The 21595-nt window shown below is 45.9% G+C and overlaps 3 protein-coding genes across 6 annotated transcripts; 2 read left to right on the plus strand and 1 right to left on the minus strand.

Annotated features, from left to right (window-relative positions):
- Positions 1–4125: 4125 nt before the first annotated feature.
- Positions 4126–7363, plus strand: lipt1 (lipoyltransferase 1). Of its 3 annotated transcripts, none has more exons than XM_068309475.1 (5): positions 4126–4316; positions 4471–4581; positions 4685–5063; positions 5146–5367; positions 5603–7363. In XM_068309475.1, exons 3-5 carry the CDS (start codon positions 4838–4840, stop codon positions 6013–6015), a joined length of 861 nt encoding a protein of 286 aa, XP_068165576.1. In that variant the 5' UTR covers positions 4126–4316; positions 4471–4581; positions 4685–4837; the 3' UTR covers positions 6016–7363. The 3 variants fall into 3 exon arrangements, with proteins under 3 accessions (XP_068165576.1, XP_068165577.1, XP_068165575.1); XM_068309476.1 differs by having other exon boundaries at positions 4471–4571; XM_068309474.1 differs by having other exon boundaries at positions 4471–5063.
- A 112-nt stretch (positions 7364–7475) lies between these two features.
- On the plus strand, positions 7476–16598 carry eif5b (eukaryotic translation initiation factor 5B). Of its 2 annotated transcripts, XM_068309615.1 has the most exons (26): positions 7476–7587; positions 8719–8835; positions 9042–9102; positions 9175–9333; positions 9501–9984; positions 10068–10201; positions 10279–10356; positions 10425–10575; positions 10662–10754; positions 10844–10930; positions 11010–11069; positions 11145–11434; positions 11518–11625; positions 11724–11834; positions 11976–12043; positions 12140–12281; positions 12363–12494; positions 12655–12837; positions 12924–13085; positions 13269–13400; positions 13489–13620; positions 13714–13790; positions 13882–14046; positions 14127–14265; positions 15328–15489; positions 15567–16597. In XM_068309615.1, exons 1-26 carry the CDS (start codon positions 7553–7555, stop codon positions 15672–15674), a joined length of 3570 nt encoding a protein of 1189 aa, XP_068165716.1. In that variant the 5' UTR covers positions 7476–7552; the 3' UTR covers positions 15675–16597. The 2 variants fall into 2 exon arrangements, with proteins under 2 accessions (XP_068165716.1, XP_068165715.1); XM_068309614.1 differs by having other exon boundaries at positions 11010–11434; positions 15567–16598.
- A 260-nt stretch (positions 16599–16858) lies between these two features.
- bco1l (beta-carotene oxygenase 1, like) lies at positions 16859–20646 on the minus strand. Its single transcript, XM_068309628.1, has 11 exons — positions 20574–20646; positions 19414–19542; positions 19188–19317; positions 18941–19088; positions 18717–18864; positions 18258–18478; positions 17916–18182; positions 17732–17837; positions 17535–17629; positions 17165–17276; positions 16859–17100 (listed from the first exon to the last, which is right to left on the minus strand). The coding sequence occupies exons 1-11, from the start codon at positions 20635–20637 to the stop codon at positions 16946–16948; spliced, it is 1575 nt and encodes a 524-aa protein (XP_068165729.1). The 5' UTR covers positions 20638–20646; the 3' UTR covers positions 16859–16945.
- Positions 20647–21595: the final 949 nt, after the last annotated feature.

A 21595-nucleotide genomic window follows, 5' to 3' on the forward strand; every position in this document is an offset into this window, starting at 1 on the left:
GAGCACAGGCAAGAGATCCCATTTGGAAAGAGGAGGTAAAGTCCATCCGTAGAGGATTTGATGAGGGGATTCAGTTTAATGAGCAAGTCTCTTCCCAGTAGATTCATTGGACATTGTGGGGCAAAAATGAATCGATGACTCACAGACTGCTGCATCATTACTGCTGCATCATTGTTGTCATCAAGAGTTCAGTAAAATGCAGGGGCTGTGATAATCCCGCGAAACCAGTTAGCGCGATGGTGGTTGGAAAGAGCTGTGCACCTGGTGGGTGAGTGTTTATCGTGCTCCTGTGTCCACCATAAATGAAAATTGTGTTCCAACAATTTGCACTTGAATTAAAGGATCCTGCAGTCCCTGTTCACTCAAGGTTTCCTGGCAACTTTACTGAGGGTACTGACCCCACCACTAAATTGGGTGCCTGTTGATGTGGTGCTTGATCAGGAAATGGTGCTTGATATACTGACGGTACACCGGGCTAACGCCCTCTGCTGGCAGTAAACCTTCCTGGGCCCCTGTGGCCCCTTTGTCCCTGAATCCACCTCGGCCTCTAAAACCTGGTCCTTGTCTGCATGCACGGGGGATGTGACCAACTTGGCCAGAAATCCAACAGGTTGCATTTGCATAGTTGTATCCAGTACTAGACTGACCACGGCCCCACGGCACCTGCACCCGACAACAAATCAGACCATTGATCTGGCTTTGGTATTTCAGTCTCTGTTTGTACTGCCTGAAAAGTAGGTTTAGTTTTAACCATGTTAGGTTTAGCTTCCTGAACCTGTAGCCCTAACAATTGGTGCTCCAATGTTTTGATCTTGACCTGTTCTGAGTTGAGTGATTGGGTGTGTCGTCTTAAGTGGTGTTGAACATGCAAACACCGTCTATCATGGGTCGCACCTGGCATATCAGGATTATTTTCCATTGCAGATACAACTGGTTTTGGTAGTCCTTTCAGGACTGCAGCTCTGAACATTTGTGAATGCAATGGTGATGCAGTTGGCATTTCACCTGTTTTATTAACATACAGATCTGTGACTCAAGTCAAAAACTCTGCTGAGTTTTTGAGTCCTCGCCGTCTTGGGGTGAAGATCAAATCTGCAAAACACATGCCGGGGTGGGAAACATTTGCTTCAATACTCTAGTCAATGTTGTGTATTGTGGTCGAACCGCTGGATCGCTAGGAGGGAGGTGTGACCACTCCAACCTGGAACATATTGCATCATATAGCATGGCTGACGTGCAACGTGACACCTGCTTCTAATTGAGGGAGTCTGTCACCCATAAGGGTTAATTCTGTAAGAGAAAAAGGCTGATAAGTAGTTTTGTGCCGCCCTGCATCATTCGTTTTCAAAATCAAAAGATATTGTCCTTCCATGGGCGCTATTGAACGTCTACGCTTCTCCATTGCCGATCTCAATTCCTCCGCCAGAGAGTGCTCTGCTGGAGTTCTTCTAGCTGCAATACTCGAGCTCCGTCTAACAGGTGGCGTTGTTACCTCATCTTCCCAATCCGTGTCATCAAATTCCCCTGCATAAGTTAATAGGGAAACGATTAGCCTCTGCAAGGTGTCTATGCCTTCCATTTCCTGCTGCAGCAGTGTGTATTAAGTGTGTGTGCTCTGCATGTGAATGATGGTGTGGTGTCATCATCGGGTCACTTGCTTCCTTAATTTTGGGTCTCACTGTCACTGATAGTGAACCATCTGGAACGCTACATTCTGCCGAATTAACATCTACCACTCCATGATTAATCTTTAATACTGGCATTTGGAGCAATTACATGGTTATCTCCTGGTCATGGTTAACGCTGTTATTGTCAAGAAGTGGATTATTTGAACTATAAGGAGGAGGATTTGGCATGCTTTCAATTCCTGAGAGATCAGGATAAATCGGATGATAATTTATGGTAGATGGAGGCTTTACCTTCTCAGCATCACAGTTTAAACAATCTTTGACATCAGTCATTTGTTCAGTTTTGGCTGCAGCCTCTTTCACTCCACTTTCACACACATTCACAACCTTTTCTGGTCCAGATTATTTTTCCTTTTTCCAATGTCCACAGTAATTCTGCCTGCTTTCCTCCCGCAATCGAAAGCTTGCTATGCTTTTCCTTCTTTACTTTCCCAATCTTTTTGATACACGCTTTTTCCACACAATTCATCAGACTAATCAGTGACTTCTTTTGGCTTAAAGGCGGCATCCAATCCATCTTAACACATTCTTCTACGCAATTTCTCAACTTACTCTTCTCCTTCTCTCGCCTTTTCTCATCAATGCTCCCCCCGTGTATGCCTCCAGACCCATGGTCAGTTGCTGTCCGAGGGTCGGACCACTATCTCCCAGCTCCTCATCATCTTTGTCCAAGTCAAACCACTCCTTTTCTCTGTCAAATTCACCAATTCTCACAACAAGGACACAGTGACACTTCACAATATAATCAGTGCAGTTTATCTGGACCTGCCAACAGAAAACCTTAAATATCAATAACAGGCCAATATATTAATGCAGTCCGTCTTGATTTGCTAACAGAAATGCTGTATACAACAATACAATAGTATTGATCACAGGCTGATACTCTACCATGTACTGAATATGTAAATTTAGGAGATGACAACACTAGTAGTTCCAAACTCCAAATATAGAGGAAATCCCTCTTTCCTTTTTGAGGTTTGGGCCCTTTGAAGTTCAGATACCACCAGATGTCGTCACTCGAGTTCCAAATCCTCCTGCTCTCGATCACGTCAGATCACGTCGATCACGTCGATCACGTCGGGGTCACCGATTGAAGAGATGCAGCCTTGCAGACTTTGCGTGTTCATTGAGTGAGAAAGGAAACACCACTCAAGGGAAATCCAAGTCAAAATTTGTTATGAAAGTTTTCGGCGGTAACAAGGTGATCACGGCATCAAGCTTGTGTATCAGTAAGTGCAAAGAATAGGAATATACTCTCTTCTTCTATACATTAGAAGAAGGTGCGTTTTTCTGCAGAAAGCACATCAGAAGGAGGTGTGTTTTCCCAATTACCATACCACTTTAACAAAGGTACGTCTCAGCTTCATCCTTATCATGCAGCTGGCATAATTCATATGTTCCTCCCTTCCTCCCTTCTTCCTGCAGAAAGTGGTCCAAATGGCCTTGACTCCTCTTTTTGTGCTCAAGTGATTAATCAGGCGTTGTTTCATCTAACACTATTCAAAAAGTACCTCACTTTATTATTACTTTTTTTCATGTCAAAGTCATCAAAAGGACATGATTTACACAATTCAGTTATAGCGGTTCACATGAATCCCAACAATAGAAAGATAGACAGACATACTTTGTTTATTTATTTATATGTTTGTGTTTGTTTATCTATCCCAAACCGGGAAATTTAAATGTTACAGTAGCATTCAGACACAGCAAGCATAAGAACAGACAGAAACAGGGAAAAATATACATTGAAGAAAATTAAGACACAGGGAAAGGGAATAATGATAACATTAAAAAATATGAACAATATTAACATTAAATAGATTATAGTACCCAAGCATGGCACGCATAAAGTTATAAATAAGTGTGGCACTCTGTGGCTATACACAGGACCTAATGAAAGCCATATATAAAACCTCAGACTGGTGGACTGTAATATGTTAGAGCTGTTGTATAGAGCGATGGCTTGTGGCAGGAATGACTTCTCTTTACTGCTGTAGCAGTAAAGAGAAAGAGCAGTAAAGAAAAGTGGGCGTTTTTTCTTATTCCCTATAAATGTTTTTTTCTTTTTTTTCTTTTTTTTACTTATAAAAATCGGCCGGAACCAAGTTCAGACCCGTTCAGCACATTACGGTGCCTTTAAAATGAGGGACCGAGGCGCGCGGATAAACCGGATATAAATTGATTTCAGCTATTCAGCACTTCAGAATAAAATTAAGTCAGTTCTTAAAACAAAATGCACTCTTTTTTTGTCAATATTTTAGGATAGAGAAGTAGTAATTTATTACACATTATTTATCCTATTTATTATTACAATTCTTTTCAAATATAAAAACGATTCAACATCGCCGGTAATCAACACAGACGAAACTTACTCTGTTTTTAACATATATTTTGAAAATATAGAGCGGAAGTTATATGTATTTCCCCTCGCATCCTCCTCGGTGTGATCAATCCCCCTCTTATTTAAGTTTTCAGGACAGAGTTTTGAACTCTTCCTATATTTTATCTCTGACATGTTTTTTCAATGTAATAATGAAAGATAAATATCTGGTTTTCAGTGAAAGAACAGGATGTCCGGTGGGGCTGAAGTGAACAGTTTGCTTGTGACCGTGTCCTTGTGGGACTTAGGTAAGGATGGGTTTAGATAATTTGCTGTAGTTATGGGGGGGAAAGCATGAATATAAAATTGTAAAGTTGAATTTTGTTCATCAAAGTAACGCTAGCTGTAAACTTCGTGCTGTTCTTATTTATGTTACATCTTCTGATTATCTTTACGGTGCAGATATTTCCATCGTGTCGATGTGATGAGGTGACTGCTGTTTGAAGGAAACACCATGATGTCTCAAACTAGGAGGACTTTGTCATTTCTAAGGGGCTGCACAGGTGTTTGTCGGTATCAAACCACCGAACATCCGTCTAGGAGCACATCCACGTCCAGCAGCGACCTGTTCATGGTCTCTAACAGCAGTACAGCTGATCTAATTCTCCAATCCCAGTCCACAGATGTATACCAGAACCTTGCCCTGGAGGACTGGATCGAAGCCAACGTGGACCTAGAGAAGCGCAGCATCCTGCTGCTGTGCAGGAACCGGCCGACTGTTGTCATTGGGCGCTTTCAGAATCCTTGGACTGAATGCAACCTGAAGACAATGAGAAATGCAGAGATTACTCTGGCCCGCAGACGAAGTGGTGGTGGGACTGTCTTTCACGATCTGGGAAACCTTAACCTTACTTTCTTCACCTCCAAGAAAGGCTACGACCGGCGGAGGAACCTGAAAATTATCACAGAGGCTCTGAGACGGGTCCGGCCAGAACTGGACGTCCAGGCCACTGAAAGATTTGATATTTTACTCAATGGACACTTCAAGATCTCAGGTAAAGAGCAGGACAAGCTGCTGTCCAAGAAATCAGAGTCTAGCTTCATGTTTACTTCATTTTATGTCGTGTGTTTTTCCAGGCAGTGCATCCAGGCTCAGCAGGAAGTCGTCCTACCATCACTGTACTCTCCTACACTCTGCTGACCGCTCCACCCTCTCCACAGTACTACAGCCTTCTTGCCCTGGTATCCATAGCAATGCCACACCTAGCATCCCCTCACCCGTTACCAACCTGGTGGACCATGCACCCACACTGCAGTGGGATGATTTGCTAGACACACTGGTGCACCAGTACAACAAAGGTACACTTTACTGTTTCTCGCTCTTCTACCATAACATCTGTGGTGATAGGATCCCTCTGCTGGAGACGTAGTGCAACTACAATAAAATCCAAATATGACAGCCTTCTGAGAGTGAAACATGTGAAGTTGTACTAGTGCCCTAAGTAAATTCTTTAATTTTCATCTATTAATTTTTGTGCTACTGTTTTTATTCTTATCTAATGTCATCTCTTTTTTTTGTAATTTCAACGTACAGAATTCAGATGCGATGCCTCGTTGACCCTTGTTGACCCGACTGAGGAGTCGGTGTTTCCTGGACTTAGGAGGGCTGCAGAGGAGCTGCAAAGCTGGGAATGGACGTACGCTAAGACACCTAAATTCAGCGTTCAAACTGTCTTGGACCTGAGGGATGATCGATCATCTGCTTGCAGTTCTGCCAAACTGCATATGGAGGTGAAGAGTGGAGTGATAGACAGCTGTGAGCTGGATGTTCCCACTGACTGGCTGCCTCACCAACTGAGCGGCGAGCTGAGTGGCTTGCTAGTCGGGGAGAGGTTTTGTCCACATGGAGCAGCTGCAACTGTCAGTGCACTTCTACGGGCTGACAGTGGTGCGCTGCAGGGGCGACTCATTAACCTGTGCATCATGGTGTTGTCTGTGATGGGCTGACATAAAACTGAAGAAGTGAAAGAACACGAGCCTTTGGTGCTTTTCGAAGTAATAACGTCAACTGAATGCTGATAAATACAAAGTGCTTGTTATCTATAGCTCGAGTCCATGTGTTCATGTTTTTAGATGTAATGATGCGCTTTGGAATCATTTTGTATTTATATAATAATAATAATAATGGATTCGATTTATATAGTGCTTTTCTGGACACTCAGTCACTTTTTACATTGGATTAATTATTCAACTGTTAAACCATCGAATCATTTGTTTTATTTGTAAAGCTTCATGCAAAAACAAATTGCCCGCAGTTAGAACACGAATTTACAGAACAACATTCCTACTGATAGTCTGAAAGGGCCACGATAGACGTTCCGACAGGTTATGACCCACTACGCATGCGCAAATGTTCCTATTCGAGCCACGCGGGTTGCTGGGAGATCTGTAGAAGAGGGAAAAAGAAGAGCTCTCACTCATTTGGTATCTTCCGAAATCAAGTACTGATAGTAAATATAGATTTGCCCCATAAAAGTGTGTCCAAAACTGATTCTACATGAATACATGTGTTAACTTTTATTTTTTTATTTTTTTTATTTTTTTATTGGCTGATGGCATCCGGAAGTGCACTACGTTCTGTGAGTCTCGGACTTCCGTGAGACACAAAAGTGCTCTAAACAGTCTATCAGAGTGTGGGAAAAGGTAGTACAGATAGAAGGTGGTTTAATATCAGTATGGGGAGGGTCATAAACGTTTAAATTACTGTAAAGATAAGATAATAAAATAAGATAGTGTGTCGCTCTATTGCGGAATTCGTTAATCGCGTGTGGTTCCTGGAACGCATTAACCGCGAGGAACGATGGCGCACTGTGTAGTAGATTATTTCCATCCAGAGCCTTCATGACCTCAGGCAGCCTGGTGCCACCCTCACCATCGCTGAATGATTTGACACACACACACACACACATATACAGATATATCCATACAGAGCCTTCAGTAGCTTTTTAGGTACAAATCTCTGAAACCTGATGAGATATAATGACAACACAAAAAGCAACATTTTCAGGAAGCCAGAGGCACAAAAACGTGCAGGTCAGGGTAAAATGTTGAATTCAGGGGTGTCGCGGGATGTTGCAGTCTGCCTTGTTAAATATTCAAACTGACATCGTACTACAGGTTTTATATCTATTCATAAATGTGAATGTAAAATATCTTGATATTTTAAAAGGACATCTAATATATTTCTATATTTTTCTTGACGTTTATTACTCAATACAATAGTGTCATTTTGCTTGTTATTTTGATTACATGCGGATGGCAAAGTTTTCCACTACACGGGGAAATCCTGTTTCTTTTCTGGTCACAATAAACAATAAATGCGTTGAATCCTTTGAGTCCTTTGAATGGTTGAGTTCACAGAAGCTATAGTAAAATGTGACGGGAGTGAGCCCTCAGTCTGCTCCGACAGGAGACGATCTTTGTCTAACGTGAGCACCGTGTGCGTCGGCCAGCGGAGAGAGAACCGGAGAACCGCCGCCGCAGGATGGGGAAGAAACAGAAGAAATCCGGAGAGGACAGGTAGAGAAACCACGGCTTTGTCCTGCCGGTCCTCTCCCCACACGGAGGACCGGCAGGACCGAACCTCCTCCCCGCTGAAAGCAGCATGTCGGCCCTTCATCCGGCCGGTGACACCGCTAGCTTAGCGGCTAAGCGCTAGCAGATGCTAACCACGAGTGTGTTGAGTGTGTCTGCGCAGGTGATCGTTCACACAGGTTTAGGATGAATCACACGTCACACAGGTGTGCCGACGCCTGCTCACCCGGGCCGGTCACACCGGGTGAGGGGGTGTACACGGGATGAACTCTGGGTCGTCTCCGTTAGCCTGTAGTTAGCCACGGTCAGGTTAGCGTTCACGGAGCCTTCTGTTCCGGATCCGATCTGGTTCTGGATCAGAATCAGGTGTGGTTCCGGATCAGATCTGGTTCAGGTTCAGAATCAGGTGTGGTTCCGGATCAGGTCTGGTTCAGGTTGGTGAGAGGGTCAGCTGGTGATGTTCTGCTGACCAGCTGCTGTCATTCACACCTGAACCAGGTGGGCCACCTGCAGTAAACTACAAAAAGATCTTCAGCTCCATAGAACTGGGTTTTTGTTCTGATGAAGCCTGATTTAATACATGACCATCGTCCTCTCTCTAAGACGCAAAAGTAATCAATAGAGACCCTTCTGTGGAGTTGTTACACTGTAATGTAATAATAATACAATACAGATATAAAACAACACTTTTTTTAAAAGCATTTCCTCTCTGATAAACTCAAATGTTATTATTTCACAGAGGTTTTTAGTCCAGGTGGATAACTGAAGTGTTCTTCCAGCGATCACACTGACTGTGTGGACCTGGTTTGGTTTCTGCACACACACACACACACTCACACACACACACACACACACACACACACACACACACACACACACACAGAAGAACACGGACGTTTTTCATTCTCGATGTTTGAGTTTCTGTGTTGCTGAATGTGAGAGGCCTGATGGGAAATGAAAGGCTTGTGAGGAAAGTGGCGAGTCAGCAGTTGTTGGTATTGTCCCGACACAGACAACCCTCCGTCTCGGGTGTCCCCCCCCTCAGCGTTTAAAGCGGTCGCCGTTGCCTGTTCATTATCAGCTATTGATCGGTGTTATGATTTGATTGGTCTCCAGCGCCAAAGATGACGGCATCGACATCGACGCCCTGGCAGCAGAGATCGAGGGAGCCGGAGCCGCCAAGGGGCCCAAAGGGAAGAAGGGAAAGAAAGCAGCCAAGAAGGAGGACTTTGAGTACGTGGCTCTCCTTCTTTTTCTTGTTCTGATAGCGTGTGTTTAATAAGCGTGTTCAGAACGTCCACAACCACTGGGCCAATATTTGAAGATAAACAGGAGGTGAAGCTGATTCTCTTAGGCTTCACGATCTGTTCAGCATCCAAGCTTTAAAATAAATTCAAAACCAAAATGAACCCAACGAGCTGGTTTTTGTCCTCCTGCAGTGAGGAGGACATCCTGAAGGAGTTGGAGGAGTTGTCTCTGGAGACCCGGGGGAAGGCAAAGGTGAGACTTCCTGTTTCAGATCAATGTTTCGTGAAAGCAGTCTTTAACTCTTCTCCGCTTACTCCGCCGCAGAAAGCAGACACCACAGAGGAAGAGATTGTGGAGCCTCCTAAACCAGAGAAGAAGAAAACCAGGAAGGGGAAGAAGGGCGGAGCCAGCCCCGAGGATGAGGAGGGCGATGATGGTCAGCGAAATGAAGAGAAGGACGGAGAGCAGAAAGACGCTGCGAAGGTGAGCATTTAAGAAGTCCGTGCATGAAGATTTAAATTATATGAAACTTTTCCACATAGGCATTACGCTGATTTTATAGTTTTTACTCACAAACTTCAGAAGAATAATCCATCACTGTAACAGCATTGAGGCCAGATTAAAGAGCTTTGTCCCCTCTTCGTCTTCAGGCGGCCCCTGCTGCTCCCCCCTCTGACTCTGACGACGACAGCGGGTCACATCCCCGCCTCAAGACCAAAGAAGTCAAGAAAGAGCCCAAGAAGCCTTCGGTGTCAGACGAAGACGAGGACGAAGGCGTTCGGAAAGGAGGAGGGAAAGACGACAACGAATCAGACGACGAGTTCTCCTCCAAGAAAGACAAGAAGAAGAAGAATAAAAAAGAAGCAGCAAAGGCAGAGAGCGAGGATGAGGAGGAGCAAATCGAGGACGAGGGCTTCAAGATGAAGACGGCAGCGCAGAAGAAGGCCGAGAAGAAGGAGAGGGACAAGAAGAAGAAGGAGGAGGAGAGACTGAAGCAGAAGAAGCAGAAGGAGAAGGATGCTGCCGGCGAGGCTGTCAAAGCTTCAGAGAAGGCGGCAGAGGCCACGCCCCCTCAACCAGCACCTCCTCCGGCAGTGACGGAAGAACAGGAAGGGGCGGAGCCAGCAGCTGATGGTAAGGTGGCACTGCTTACCTTGTCAGGTCACAGGAGGTCAGCTGAGCAGTAACCCCCCCCCACCTTTTGTTCTCTTGTGCAGACGAGGCCGAAGGCGACAAGAAGAAGAAGGACAAGAAGAAGAAGAAGGAGGACGCGGACAAGAAGGACAAGAAGAAGGGCCCCAGCAAAGCCACGGTGAAGGCCATGCAGGAGGCTCTTGCCAAAATGAAAGAGGTGAGGCATTCTGGGAAATGCAGTCGTTTCGTCATGATGAGAGTGTTCGATTTCTCACGATGTGGCTTTTTCCTTAGGAGGAAGAGCGAGCCAAGAGGGAGGAGGAGGAGCGACTGAAGAGGCTGGAGGAGCTGGAGAAGCAGAGACAGGAGCAGGTACGACACAAAGCTCTGCCGTCCACCTCTGATATGACCTCTGACCTCCGTCTCGTGACCCCGTTTAGGAGCGTCTGGAGCTGGAGCGCAAGGAGAAGAAGAAGCAGAAGGAGAAAGAGAGGAAGGAGCGTCTGAAGAAGGAGGGGAAGCTGCTGACGAAGTCCCAGAGGGAGGCTCGAGCGCGGGCCGAGGCCACGCTGAAGCTGCTGCAGGCTCAGGGTGAGGAAGTCGCTCTTCGTCGTCACGCCGCAGCTCGACTTCGAACCGCGAAGCAGTCGGGTAATTCTGTAAAATATGCTCATCAGGGGTTGAAGTGCCATCCAAAGACTCAGTGCCAAAGAAGAAGCCGGTTTATGGAGACAAGAGGAAGAAGAGACCGAACTCCCAAACACCAGAAGGTACCACACTGCTCCTCTTCCTCAGCTGTGAAGCACCGGTCATCCTAACGGAGACGATGCATCTAAAACAATGTCAACATCCCTCACAGAAACAACAGAGGTGACCTCACCCACGTCAGAAACTCCAGAATCCGTTGTCATGGAGATCAAGGCTGAGACTCCGGCTGCAGAGCCAGGTAAGAGGAGTCGGTTGGCGGCGATGAAGAGCGATGCTTGTGCCAGCGTGACTTTGTTCTGTTCCTCCTGTTGGTGCAGAGGTGAAAGCCGAGGCTGCTGTCGACGACTGGGAGGCCATCGCCACGGACGAGGAGAAAGGTGAGATAAAACAGTCACGGAGTGATGACATCATTACACGAGTCAAAGCTGACATCACACATCTGTCTGTGTCAGAGTTGAAGAAAGTCCACATCGAGGTGAAGGAGGAGGAAAAAGCCCCCACTCAGCCTGCAGGCAGTGAGGAGGAAGAGGAGGAGGAGGAAGAAGAGGAGGATGAGGACGAGGAAGACGACGATGGAGAAGAAGAGAGCGAGGAGGAGGAGGGGGAGAAAGCGGCGCCCCCTGCAGTCCAGGTGAAGAAGAAGCCAGGGAAGGAGAGCGAGGAGGAGAGCAGCGAGAGTGAAGACGACGACAGCCGGACGAAGGAGGAGCATCTCTACGACCGAGCAAAGCGGAGGATAGAGGTGAGAGGGAAACAGCAGAGAGGAGTGAGCGCTCTTCTCATTTCGCCCATCTCGGACTGACGGGCGGTTCTGCGGTCTTCTAGAAACGGCGAGCGGAGAACCTGAAAAACATCGACTTGGACCGACTGCGAGCGCCGGTGGTGTGCGTCCTCGGACACGTCGACACGGGGAAGACCAAGATCCTCGACAAGGTTGAATATTAATCCCGTTCACCGACTGTTAATTCCTGTTGACCGTCTGCTTCCGTCGCCGTGGTAACCGCGCTTTGGTTTTGTGTTTCCCCGTGTAGCTGCGACACACACACGTTCAGGACGGCGAGGCCGGAGGAATCACGCAGCAGATCGGAGCCACAAACGTCCCGAAAGAGGCGATCGAAGAGCAGACAAAGATGGTTAAAAACGTACGGCCTCTCACACACACACACACACACACACACACACACACACACACACACACACACACACACACACACACACACACACACACACACACCGGTTACGGGTCTGTGCCGCCTGGGATTAATGTAAGCGTTTGTTTGCAGTTTAGCAAAGAAGACCTGAAGATCCCCGGCATGCTAATCATCGACACACCAGGACACGAGTCCTTCAGGTACCACAGAGAGAACCAACTCTCACACACTGCATGTTCATCCAGATAGTGGCTGATATGTTCATATGTTCATCCTCCAACTGCCCCCCCCTTCAGTAACCTGAGGAATCGGGGCAGTTCTCTGTGCGACATCGCCATCCTGGTGGTGGACATCATGCACGGCTTGGAGCCTCAGACGCTGGAGTCCATCAACCTGCTGAAGGAGAAGAAGTGTCCCTTCATTGTCGCCCTCAACAAGGTGGGACCCCCTCTTTGTCGTCGGAGACGTCTCCGCCCCCCCCCCCCCACCTGCGCGTTCTGACTGTGTTTTCCTCATCAGGTCGACCGTCTGTACGACTGGAAGAAGAGTCCGGAGACGGACATCGCGACGACACTGAAGAAGCAGAAGAAGAACACGAAGGATGAGTTTGATGAAAGAGTCAAGGTTGCCGTTGTGAAGTTTGCTGAACAGGTGTCCATCAATGCCTTATTGATCTTTAATTGTTTTTTTTTTTGCAGACAATCTGTAACCTTTCTTTGACTAAATCCAACATACAATTGATTAAATATTAATTTATAAAAATCAGGACTAACCTCCGACACGCCCTTCATTAGCTTTTATTTGTCCTCAGGGGTTCAACGCTGCCTTGTTCTTTGAGAATGAAGACCCCCGTACGTTCGTGTCGATGGTTCCGACCTCGGCCCACAGCGGCGACGGGATGGGAAACCTCATCGCCCTTCTGGTGGAGCTCACCCAGACTTTGTTAGCGCGCCGGCTAGCGCACTGCGACGAGCTGCGAGCTCAAGTCATGGAGGTAAGAGAGGGTCGTTTCGGAGTCGCGCTCGTTCTCCTCGGTGTGGGATGGACTTTCCTGACGGGGGTGGGGGTCTCCGTCTTCAGGTGAAAGCCCTGCCCGGCATGGGAACCACGATCGACGTCATCCTGATCAACGGGTGCCTCCGGGAGGGAGAGACCATCATTGTCCCGGGCGTGGATGGACCAATCGTAACGCAGATCAGAGGGTTGTTACTGCCCCCCCCTCTGAAGGAACTCAGAGTCAAGGTGCCGGCTAGAAAATCAGTCCATTTCAAAATAAAAGCACTCAAACCCTCCTTAAAATGCATGGCTAAAAATATATGGACAATTACACATTAGTCAAAAAACACATGAAGACATTTTTTGCATTAGCACAGCCTTTGTGTTTTTTCTATTCTCATTGATTGATTGATTGATTGACGTGAGCAGAACCAATACGAGAAGCACAAGGAAGTGTCGACGGCTCAGGGGGTGAAGATTCTCGGTAAGGACCTGGAGAAGACTCTGGCAGGGCTCCCCCTGCTGGTGGCTCACAAAGATGACGAGATCCCCGTCCTGAGGGTAAAACACACACACAGACACACACACACTAACAAAGGACTAAACTCCAGTTTGTATAGATTGGTGATTGACCAGTGCTCGTTTCCAGGATGAACTGATTCGAGAACTCAAACACACTCTCAGTTCCATCAAACTGGAGGAGAAGGGAGTTTATGTCCAGGCGTCGACGCTGGGATCTCTGGAGGCTCTGCTGGAGTTCCTCCGAACATCTAAAGTCCCAGTGAGTCCTAACAGGAAGTCGAACCTCCTCCATGTATTTATTATTCTCGGGATGCTCAAACTAAAGACGCACTCTTTTGTCGTGTTCCTGCAGTACGCTGGTATTAACATCGGCCCGGTTCATAAGAAGGACGTAATGAAGGCGTCGACAATGCTGGAGCACGACCTACAGTACGTCGCCCCCGTCGCCCCGTCTGTGTGGAACATGAATGAGCACAGAGCGACAAAACACGGGCTGACAGCGTTGCGTTTGTGTGAGCAGGTACGCCGTGATTCTGGCGTTTGACGTGAAGGTGGAGAAAGAGGGTCAGGAGATGGCCGACAGCCTCGGAGTTCGGATCTTCTCCGCTGAAATCATCTACCATCTGTTCGACGCCTTCACCAAGTACAGAGAGGACTACAAGAAGGCCAAGCAGGACGAGTTCAAGTAGGACGATTGTTTGTCTGTGTGTCAAGGTGGAGACGTGAAGCGCTCCCGCCTGACGCTTTCTATCTGCGTGTCGTCAGGCACGTGGCCGTGTTCCCGGCGAAGCTGCGAGTTCTTCCTCAGTTCATCTTTAACTCCAGAGATCCCATCGTGATGGGCGTGTCTGTGGAGGCCGGGGTCCTACGACAGGGGACGCCTCTCTGCGTCCCGAGTAAAGGGGTAAGGCGTACACGCGCATCTCCACAGAAGTCTGCATGTGTCAGCCGGGTTTTAAAGGGGCAGTAAAGTTAATTTGAAGTGACATATGTTATTCATCATTATGAAAAATATAAGAAAAAATAAATTCTATACGTGTAGCATCATCCCTTTGGTCAGAAAAGCTTAAAAACTGACAAGATCTGTGACACTAAAATAAAACGTACAAAAACAGCATGTCAGGTCCTGATCCTTATACATTCATAAATACAAGACATATTAATATAAACTAGAGTTGTTATAAATTCAACACAGTCCAACAGTAACGAATGGAGGCTAGCTCAATGCTAATAATATGGAAAATCCCATTGAAGGGCTAGCGCGTTAGCATCAGGAGCGCGATTAACTTTTCCAAACACACAGTGAACCAAATCAAGGAGATAACCCCCTGGAGCCGGAGGTAATTGTTGTAAATTACTAATAAGCCCCGGGGGAAACGAGCCCCCATCAATTTTTATGTCAATCTGGTCATAAAAACGTTTATACAAGATCTCCAGACATGAATTAATTATCCACTAAACCTTGGGAATTCAGGATAAATATTATGAGTTGTCCAAAAACGATCTTACCTTCAAATCTCTTTGGAAATCCTCCGAGGTAAAGTGCTCACGACAGATCCTCGGATCCTTGGTCACATTGACCCGGTTTATCCGTGCTCTCCATCTCCTTCCTAGCTTCCCAGAAGGTATTCTAAAGAACGACAGGTCCTTGTGTTTTGTTTTGTTTTTTTAATGATCTGTCGACACAACCGTTCACCTCGCAGGTAACCATTATATTTATAGAGTTAATCGCGTCGTGGATTGCATTGTCTTCTATGGCTGCCAAGTTAAGTTGGTCGCCAGTGACATACGACGCCCACGTGACCACTGGATATGGAAGCTGCTCCGGCGCAGATTTTAAGCTTTTCTGACCAAACGGATGATGCTACACATATAAAATGTATTATTTCTTCTATTTTTCATAATGATGAATAACATATATGTCACTTAAAATTAACTTTACTGTCCTTTTAATCACCTGTTACAGTTTGTGGACATCGGCATCGTCACCAGCATAGAGATCAACCACAAGTCGGTCGACTCCGCCAAGAAGGGCCAGGAGATCTGCGTCAAGATCGAGCCCATTCCTGGAGAGTCCCCCAAGATGTACGGCCGCCACTTTGAAGCCACCGATATCATTGTCAGCAAGGTAAAGACACGCCCACAGAGTAGGAGGGGCTAAATCAGACATATTGTCGTCAGGTTTCAGACTCAAATCTGTTTCAGATCACGCGAGCGTCCATCGACGCTCTGAAGAACTGGTTCAGAGACGAAATGCAGAAGAGCGATTGGCAGCTGATCATGGAGCTGAAGAAAACATTCGAGATCATCTGAGCTGCTTGAAAACACACACACACACACACACACGGATGAGTACGAGCACACGTTGCCTCCGGTGGCGAGACGATCATGGAAGGAGAAAAGAAAAAACCCCAAAAGAGCAGAAAGAAAATGATTGTTTTTCTGTGAGAAACTGTGTTTTTCCGCTGTTGTAAACAGTGATAGTCACACACACACACACACACACACACACACACACACACACACACACACACACACACACACACACACACACACACACACTCAGTATTCCAACGTGCCTGGTCTTCAGCATCAACGTTGTGTTAGTACTTTCTGCTCCTCTGATCTGTTGTTGCTGCATCCTGTCCCAGGCTCCGCCCCCTCTCCTCCCCAGACTGATGGATTATGGGACAGCACCATTGCAGGAGGAGGAAAAGAGTATTGAGTTCCTTTTTTTCCCCACAAACATAAAAATTGTCGAAGCAACATCAAGAGTTGACTTGACAGACTTTGAAGCGATGACTCGTGTTCTTTGTCGGCCATGTTGGAGGGCAAACGAGGGCAGTTTGACAGAGGATGTCACCTCTGGAGGATTTTGAACTGTTTTTGTTGCAACTGCTGATGTAATAAATTCTCATGATTCTGACAAAACCTGCAGATTGTGTTTTCAAGAACAATTTACCATTAATATGAAATAGTTCAGAATGCAGACATTCATGAATGGAACCCAACAAAGAAGCAGAACCGATCAGAACAACATGTTTTATTCATTCAGGTTTAGTGCAGAACAGATTCATCGTCTGCAGAGGAGAGGTCAGGAAACGAAATGGAATCCCAACATAAGTGAACTGCACACAGCTAATATTACATAGCCCCTAAGTGACTTTTATAAAGTGCATAAAAGTTTTAACTGTTAAAAAAAACTGTAAACTTACCGACTCAAGGTCCTGCTCACAATTTCTGGGTTCTACTCTATTTGTAGTTCATTAAAAAACTTTCATCTGCTTCATCAAATAAAACCTGGGTAAAAATGAACCATGACTTGTCTGACATTAAACTCTGAAAGCACACTGAATTGTGGGCTATGCCCACCCCCCAGGTTGCCATGGTTACTACATTTGAGGTATGAAGGAGAGGTTGTGCTTCTCTATGGGTTTGGAACACAGCTGTGATGAACTTCTCGGAAGTTCTCCCTTCTAGACAAATGCAGAGAAAAATCAGCCCACAGAAGGAATGTGACAAAATACTTTTGAGTTAAATTATAAGAGATTGACTCTGTTCTAAAGCTGGATGCTAACTGAGGATCAGGCAGTAGCAGGGATGAAGAGTCCATGGAGGTCCATGTGGACATTGACTGGGATGGTGGCTCGGCCGATTTCCTTCAGCGTTTTGGCGTTGAGGACAAGCATGAAGGGAGAGATGCTTGGTTCCGGCGAGACGACGGATGACAGGATGACCCCTACGGGAAGCTGAAGGTTAGACTCTCAACATGTCTGTGTGGAATGAATGGAGATGAAACTCACCGTCGTCTTCCTCCACTGCCTCAGGAGAGCGAACAAACACCGGCTCTGAAGGGTAGCAGGACTCTTGGTGCCACTCCACGTGTGTCCGGGTGGCGATGTCAAATTTGGCAATCTGAGGAGAGGAGGAGTCACCGATGAGGCTAGCCTCCAGTCGTCTCTGGTGATCCTCTGAAATTTTTCTGGAGGTGTTTGTTGCTCATTATCCCCTGATGTTTTAGATCAATCAATCAAGTTTGATTTATAAAGTGCCTAATCATGGCAACAGACATTTCAAAGTGCTTTAACAGACAGAAAAACCCAACATCAGCGAGGAAAAAGCTCCCTCATTGAGGAAGAAACTGCGGACAGGACCCAGAGTCTTGTGATTTACCTTGTTAGGGAATGTGGACCACTCCACCTTGGAGCCGTAGAAGTATCTGTACTTGGTTGCGTTGAAGTCGTAGTTGATCCCTGGCAGCTCCAGACCTGGAGGGGTGGTGTGTGTGTGTGTGTGGGGGGGGGGGTGTTTAGACTTGTGAGTGAAGTAGGATTCAACATTTATATATAGATGAAGTAATAATGGTGAACCTTCAAACAGGATGTCAGGTTTGCAGTAGACTGATCCGTTCTCCTGCATCACCGCCTCGGCCGTCGTGTCTGTTAGAGTCACCAGATTAGATCCTGGAGGAGATTTCTGAAATCACATCACAACAAACTCTTTATAAACTGATGAAGAACGTGCGTGTGTGTGCGTGTGTGTGTCTGGCTGTACCTTGTCGACGTTGAGCGGCAACACGAACCTCTGGGACACGGGCAGAGGGAAGTTCTTCTGGACTTGTTCAAGGCTGTTTTCGTCCTGCCTCATGAAGTCAATGTAGAACATGTTGTACAGACCGCTGTCCTTGTAGCAGATCAGGTCAAACACCAGGTGGTTGTCCTCCTCGTACGCGTTGATGTGGTGGAAAACCACCAGGCTGTCCCCGTAGTAACGAGTGGACACCGCAGCTCCTGTTGTTTTGTTGATTACGTGAAACCAGGTCTGGAAGAAAGCAAACAAAAATGTCTGAAGTGTCTCCACAGAAGCTCTGGTTTGCTTTTAGAGGGGGAGTCTCACCATGTCATTCTTATCGAACCTCAGGCAGCTTCCCCAGTTGATGCCCCTGAAGTAGGCGGTGGCCAGCCTGACGATGTCCAGCTTAAAGGGCTGCTCCACAAACACGATGTAGTTCTTGGTCATGCCGAAGCTGTGGAAGTAGCTGGGGAACAGGCTGGAGCGGAATGGAATGGAACACACCTGCTGCACCTTCCTCAGCGCCGGCTTCTTCCCGTCTTTATCTGAAACGAAGCAGAGGTGGGATGTTGAAACAGGACCAAAGTACAGCCAGCCAACAACGGACAGAAATCTCTGTTTTGTTGTCACACAGATTAAGTGCCATCATCTGTCACGCTGCCAGAAAGTGTTATCAGGTTTATGTCTGTTTATTTACAGAATTGTAAATCCATCATGCTCATGGCTAATTAGATAGATTCAGTTAGGTTACATCCAGACGACTTTATTGCTGCATAACACTACCTGAAGCATCAGCTGGGACTTTGAAGATCATGTATTTAGGTGGAGCGAGGCCGATGACGGCGCTCCCCATGTTGTAGGTGTTGCCCTGTTTGTCGTAATGAGGGTGAGCTGTCGCCAAGTTCAGAGCGATGTGGTTCCTGTAGTTGACCTGTGATGAGGCGGGGAACATGTGATCAGCGTGAAGAACGTGTCGGTTCACCGAGGCGGGGTGGAGACTCACTCACCCTGCCCACCGTCTCCAGGGTAGCAGGATCCACCTGGTTGATGTAGTTGATCTCGGAGGAGGCGTAGTAGTCCCGACCGTAGCGGATGATGCTGATCAGGTTGTTGTCGGTGAAGTCAGGGATGATGTTGCAGAGGTGTGTGAAGACCCTGAGGAGGGTGTGACAGCAGGATGAAGGCCTTCTGCCTTTTGTCTAACCACCCACCCCCCTACCCCTCCATAAATCAGCCTCATGTTGGTGTCTGTACCTGGAGAAGATGTTTTTGCAGGGGTCTGGGTAGGACATGGTTCCAAACTCGGTGACAACGATCCTGTCCGCCTTCATGTTCCTCTTGTAGGTTTCACTCTTCAGGAACTTGCTCCTGTAAGTCACCTCGCCTGGAATGACATCACAGCCATATGACATCACAGCCGTATGACATCACAGCCGTGATCTGGACTGATGGTGACGATGGCGGTTTTGTCTGGTCTCACCGTTGGTGAAGGTGAAGCTGTGGATGAGCGACATCCCGTCAAACCAGTGGTTGTACTCGGTGTCGCCCACAGAAAACAGGCCGGGCCCGTTCCTCAGCAGGGTGCCCTGCAGCCATGATGGGATGCAGCCTGAAGGTCAAAGGTCACACATAGATAGCATGTTCCTGCAGGTTTAACTGACTGAAATCTATTTTCTTTCTGATTCAGGCGTCGCTAACTGTCCATCACCTTTTTTTATTGTATGCATGTCTTAGCGTTTCTGTTGAAACTGCAAAGACATCTGGGAACTTTTAGCTGTTCCTTTTTGTACCGACCAACAACACGGAACAGCCTGATTTATGATGTGTGGTACGTTTTCCATCAGCGGGTTTCAGTTATGTCGATGAGCAAATTAAATCAGATGGAGAAGTTAAATCTCAATCAGTCGACATTAATTCCCTTTGGTTTGTTAAAAATCATTTATAAACATTTAATTCTTAAACATTTGCGAACTAATAGAAGTTTTATCGTCAAAATTAACCCTCAATGTGTCATTCAGTTGTTTTTGTTATATCTTCTTACCATTGCAAGAAATGCATTTTTCTTACATTTCTTACTATGGTAACAAATGAAAGAAAAATACGTTAATGGCTGTAATTAAGTTTTTAATTATAATCCTTCATTCAGCTGATCTTGTTCAAAAAAGTACACCATGTACTTTCCATGTACAAGGCATGGAAGGCTGAATAGAGTACATTAATAATACCACATAATTACTACATTACTACTACATTGTTACTACATTATTACTACATTATCACTACATTGTTACTACATTATCACTACATTGTTTCTACATTGTCACTACATTATCACTACATTGTTACTACATTATCACTACATTATCACTACATTGTTACTACATTATTACTACATTGTTATTACATTGTTACTACATTACTGCATTACATTATAAGATACTCTAGATTATAATCACTTGAATTCAGACTGTTGGAGGACACCAGGGAACCCAGAGGTAACCCACACAGTAACCAGGGAGCAGAAGGGTCCAAGTTGGATGTGAACCCAAGACCCAGTGCACCTCCATATTTAACATGCTGACCCAACAGGATTTAATAAACATCTTTTAGTTTCATTTACACCAATCTGTATCCACTCACCTGTCACCTGAGCTTTGACTGGCTCTGGAGTCTCCTGTCCGTTTCTCACAAAGATTGAATGCATTGTTTACAGCCCTCGTCTGTTTCCCAGAATGCACAGCTGCAGCCAAAACACTGACTCTGATCTGACAGAGGCTCTGTTGTGTTCTACGTGGTGTTCTTGAAAACTAAGCATGTAATATAGGTTTTTGCTTACGTAACAGGTCCCCTCTGGACTTCACTCCTCACTGGTTTTCACAATAAAAGCCTGTATTGTGTTCCAGCTGCATCTCATCACTGGGAGAACCTCATCCAGTGTGTGAGTGAGTGAACAACACTAATAGGATAATTCTGATTACATTAATGATGAGGAAACTTACTTCATTAGTCCTGCAATTGTTGATTAAAAATGTTTACAAGACAACTGTGAAACAGGCATCCTTGAACCTGACAGTGATAAGAAGAATGTGTTATCTCCTCTTTATCACCAGCCCTAAAGCTGAGATATTTGATTCTCACTCACTTTATTTAAAAGGATCATCTTTATTATACAGCTCTTAAGTACTATATATTAAAATATGTATGATTCCAACAACTATTATTATTATTTTTGTTACGATTGATCCTCATTTGTAGATGCAGTGGATTGTTAATCTGATCAGATAAATGTCTATCGCAGTTCTTGCGTCTGGGCCCATTCTGGTTTTATTTTGGATGAAATCTTCAGTATGTGTGTGACCTTCAGACTTGTGAGCTCTATCTCTAACTATAATTGGCTAATGAGTTTAATGCTTTACAGTTGTTGCTATCAGTTTGTCGGTCATGGTGCCTTAACACTTTGTCCTGTGAGCTACTGAAGCTAAAACAGCGTTAATTTAGATTAACTCTGAAAATAACATTTTGTTTGTAAAGCATTCTGAATGTTGAGCAGGCCAATGAAACTGTTTCGCAAGCTGCTGATAAAGCAGTTTCCAAAAAAGTGACCTGAGTAGATTAACTTTCATCTGCAGTGACTTCTGATGACAAAAAAAACCCCCAAACAT

The sequence above is a fragment of the Antennarius striatus genome, chromosome 24 (genome assembly GCF_040054535.1).
Source record: "Antennarius striatus isolate MH-2024 chromosome 24, ASM4005453v1, whole genome shotgun sequence".
In the NCBI taxonomy this organism is placed as follows: domain Eukaryota; kingdom Metazoa; phylum Chordata; class Actinopteri; order Lophiiformes; family Antennariidae; genus Antennarius; species Antennarius striatus.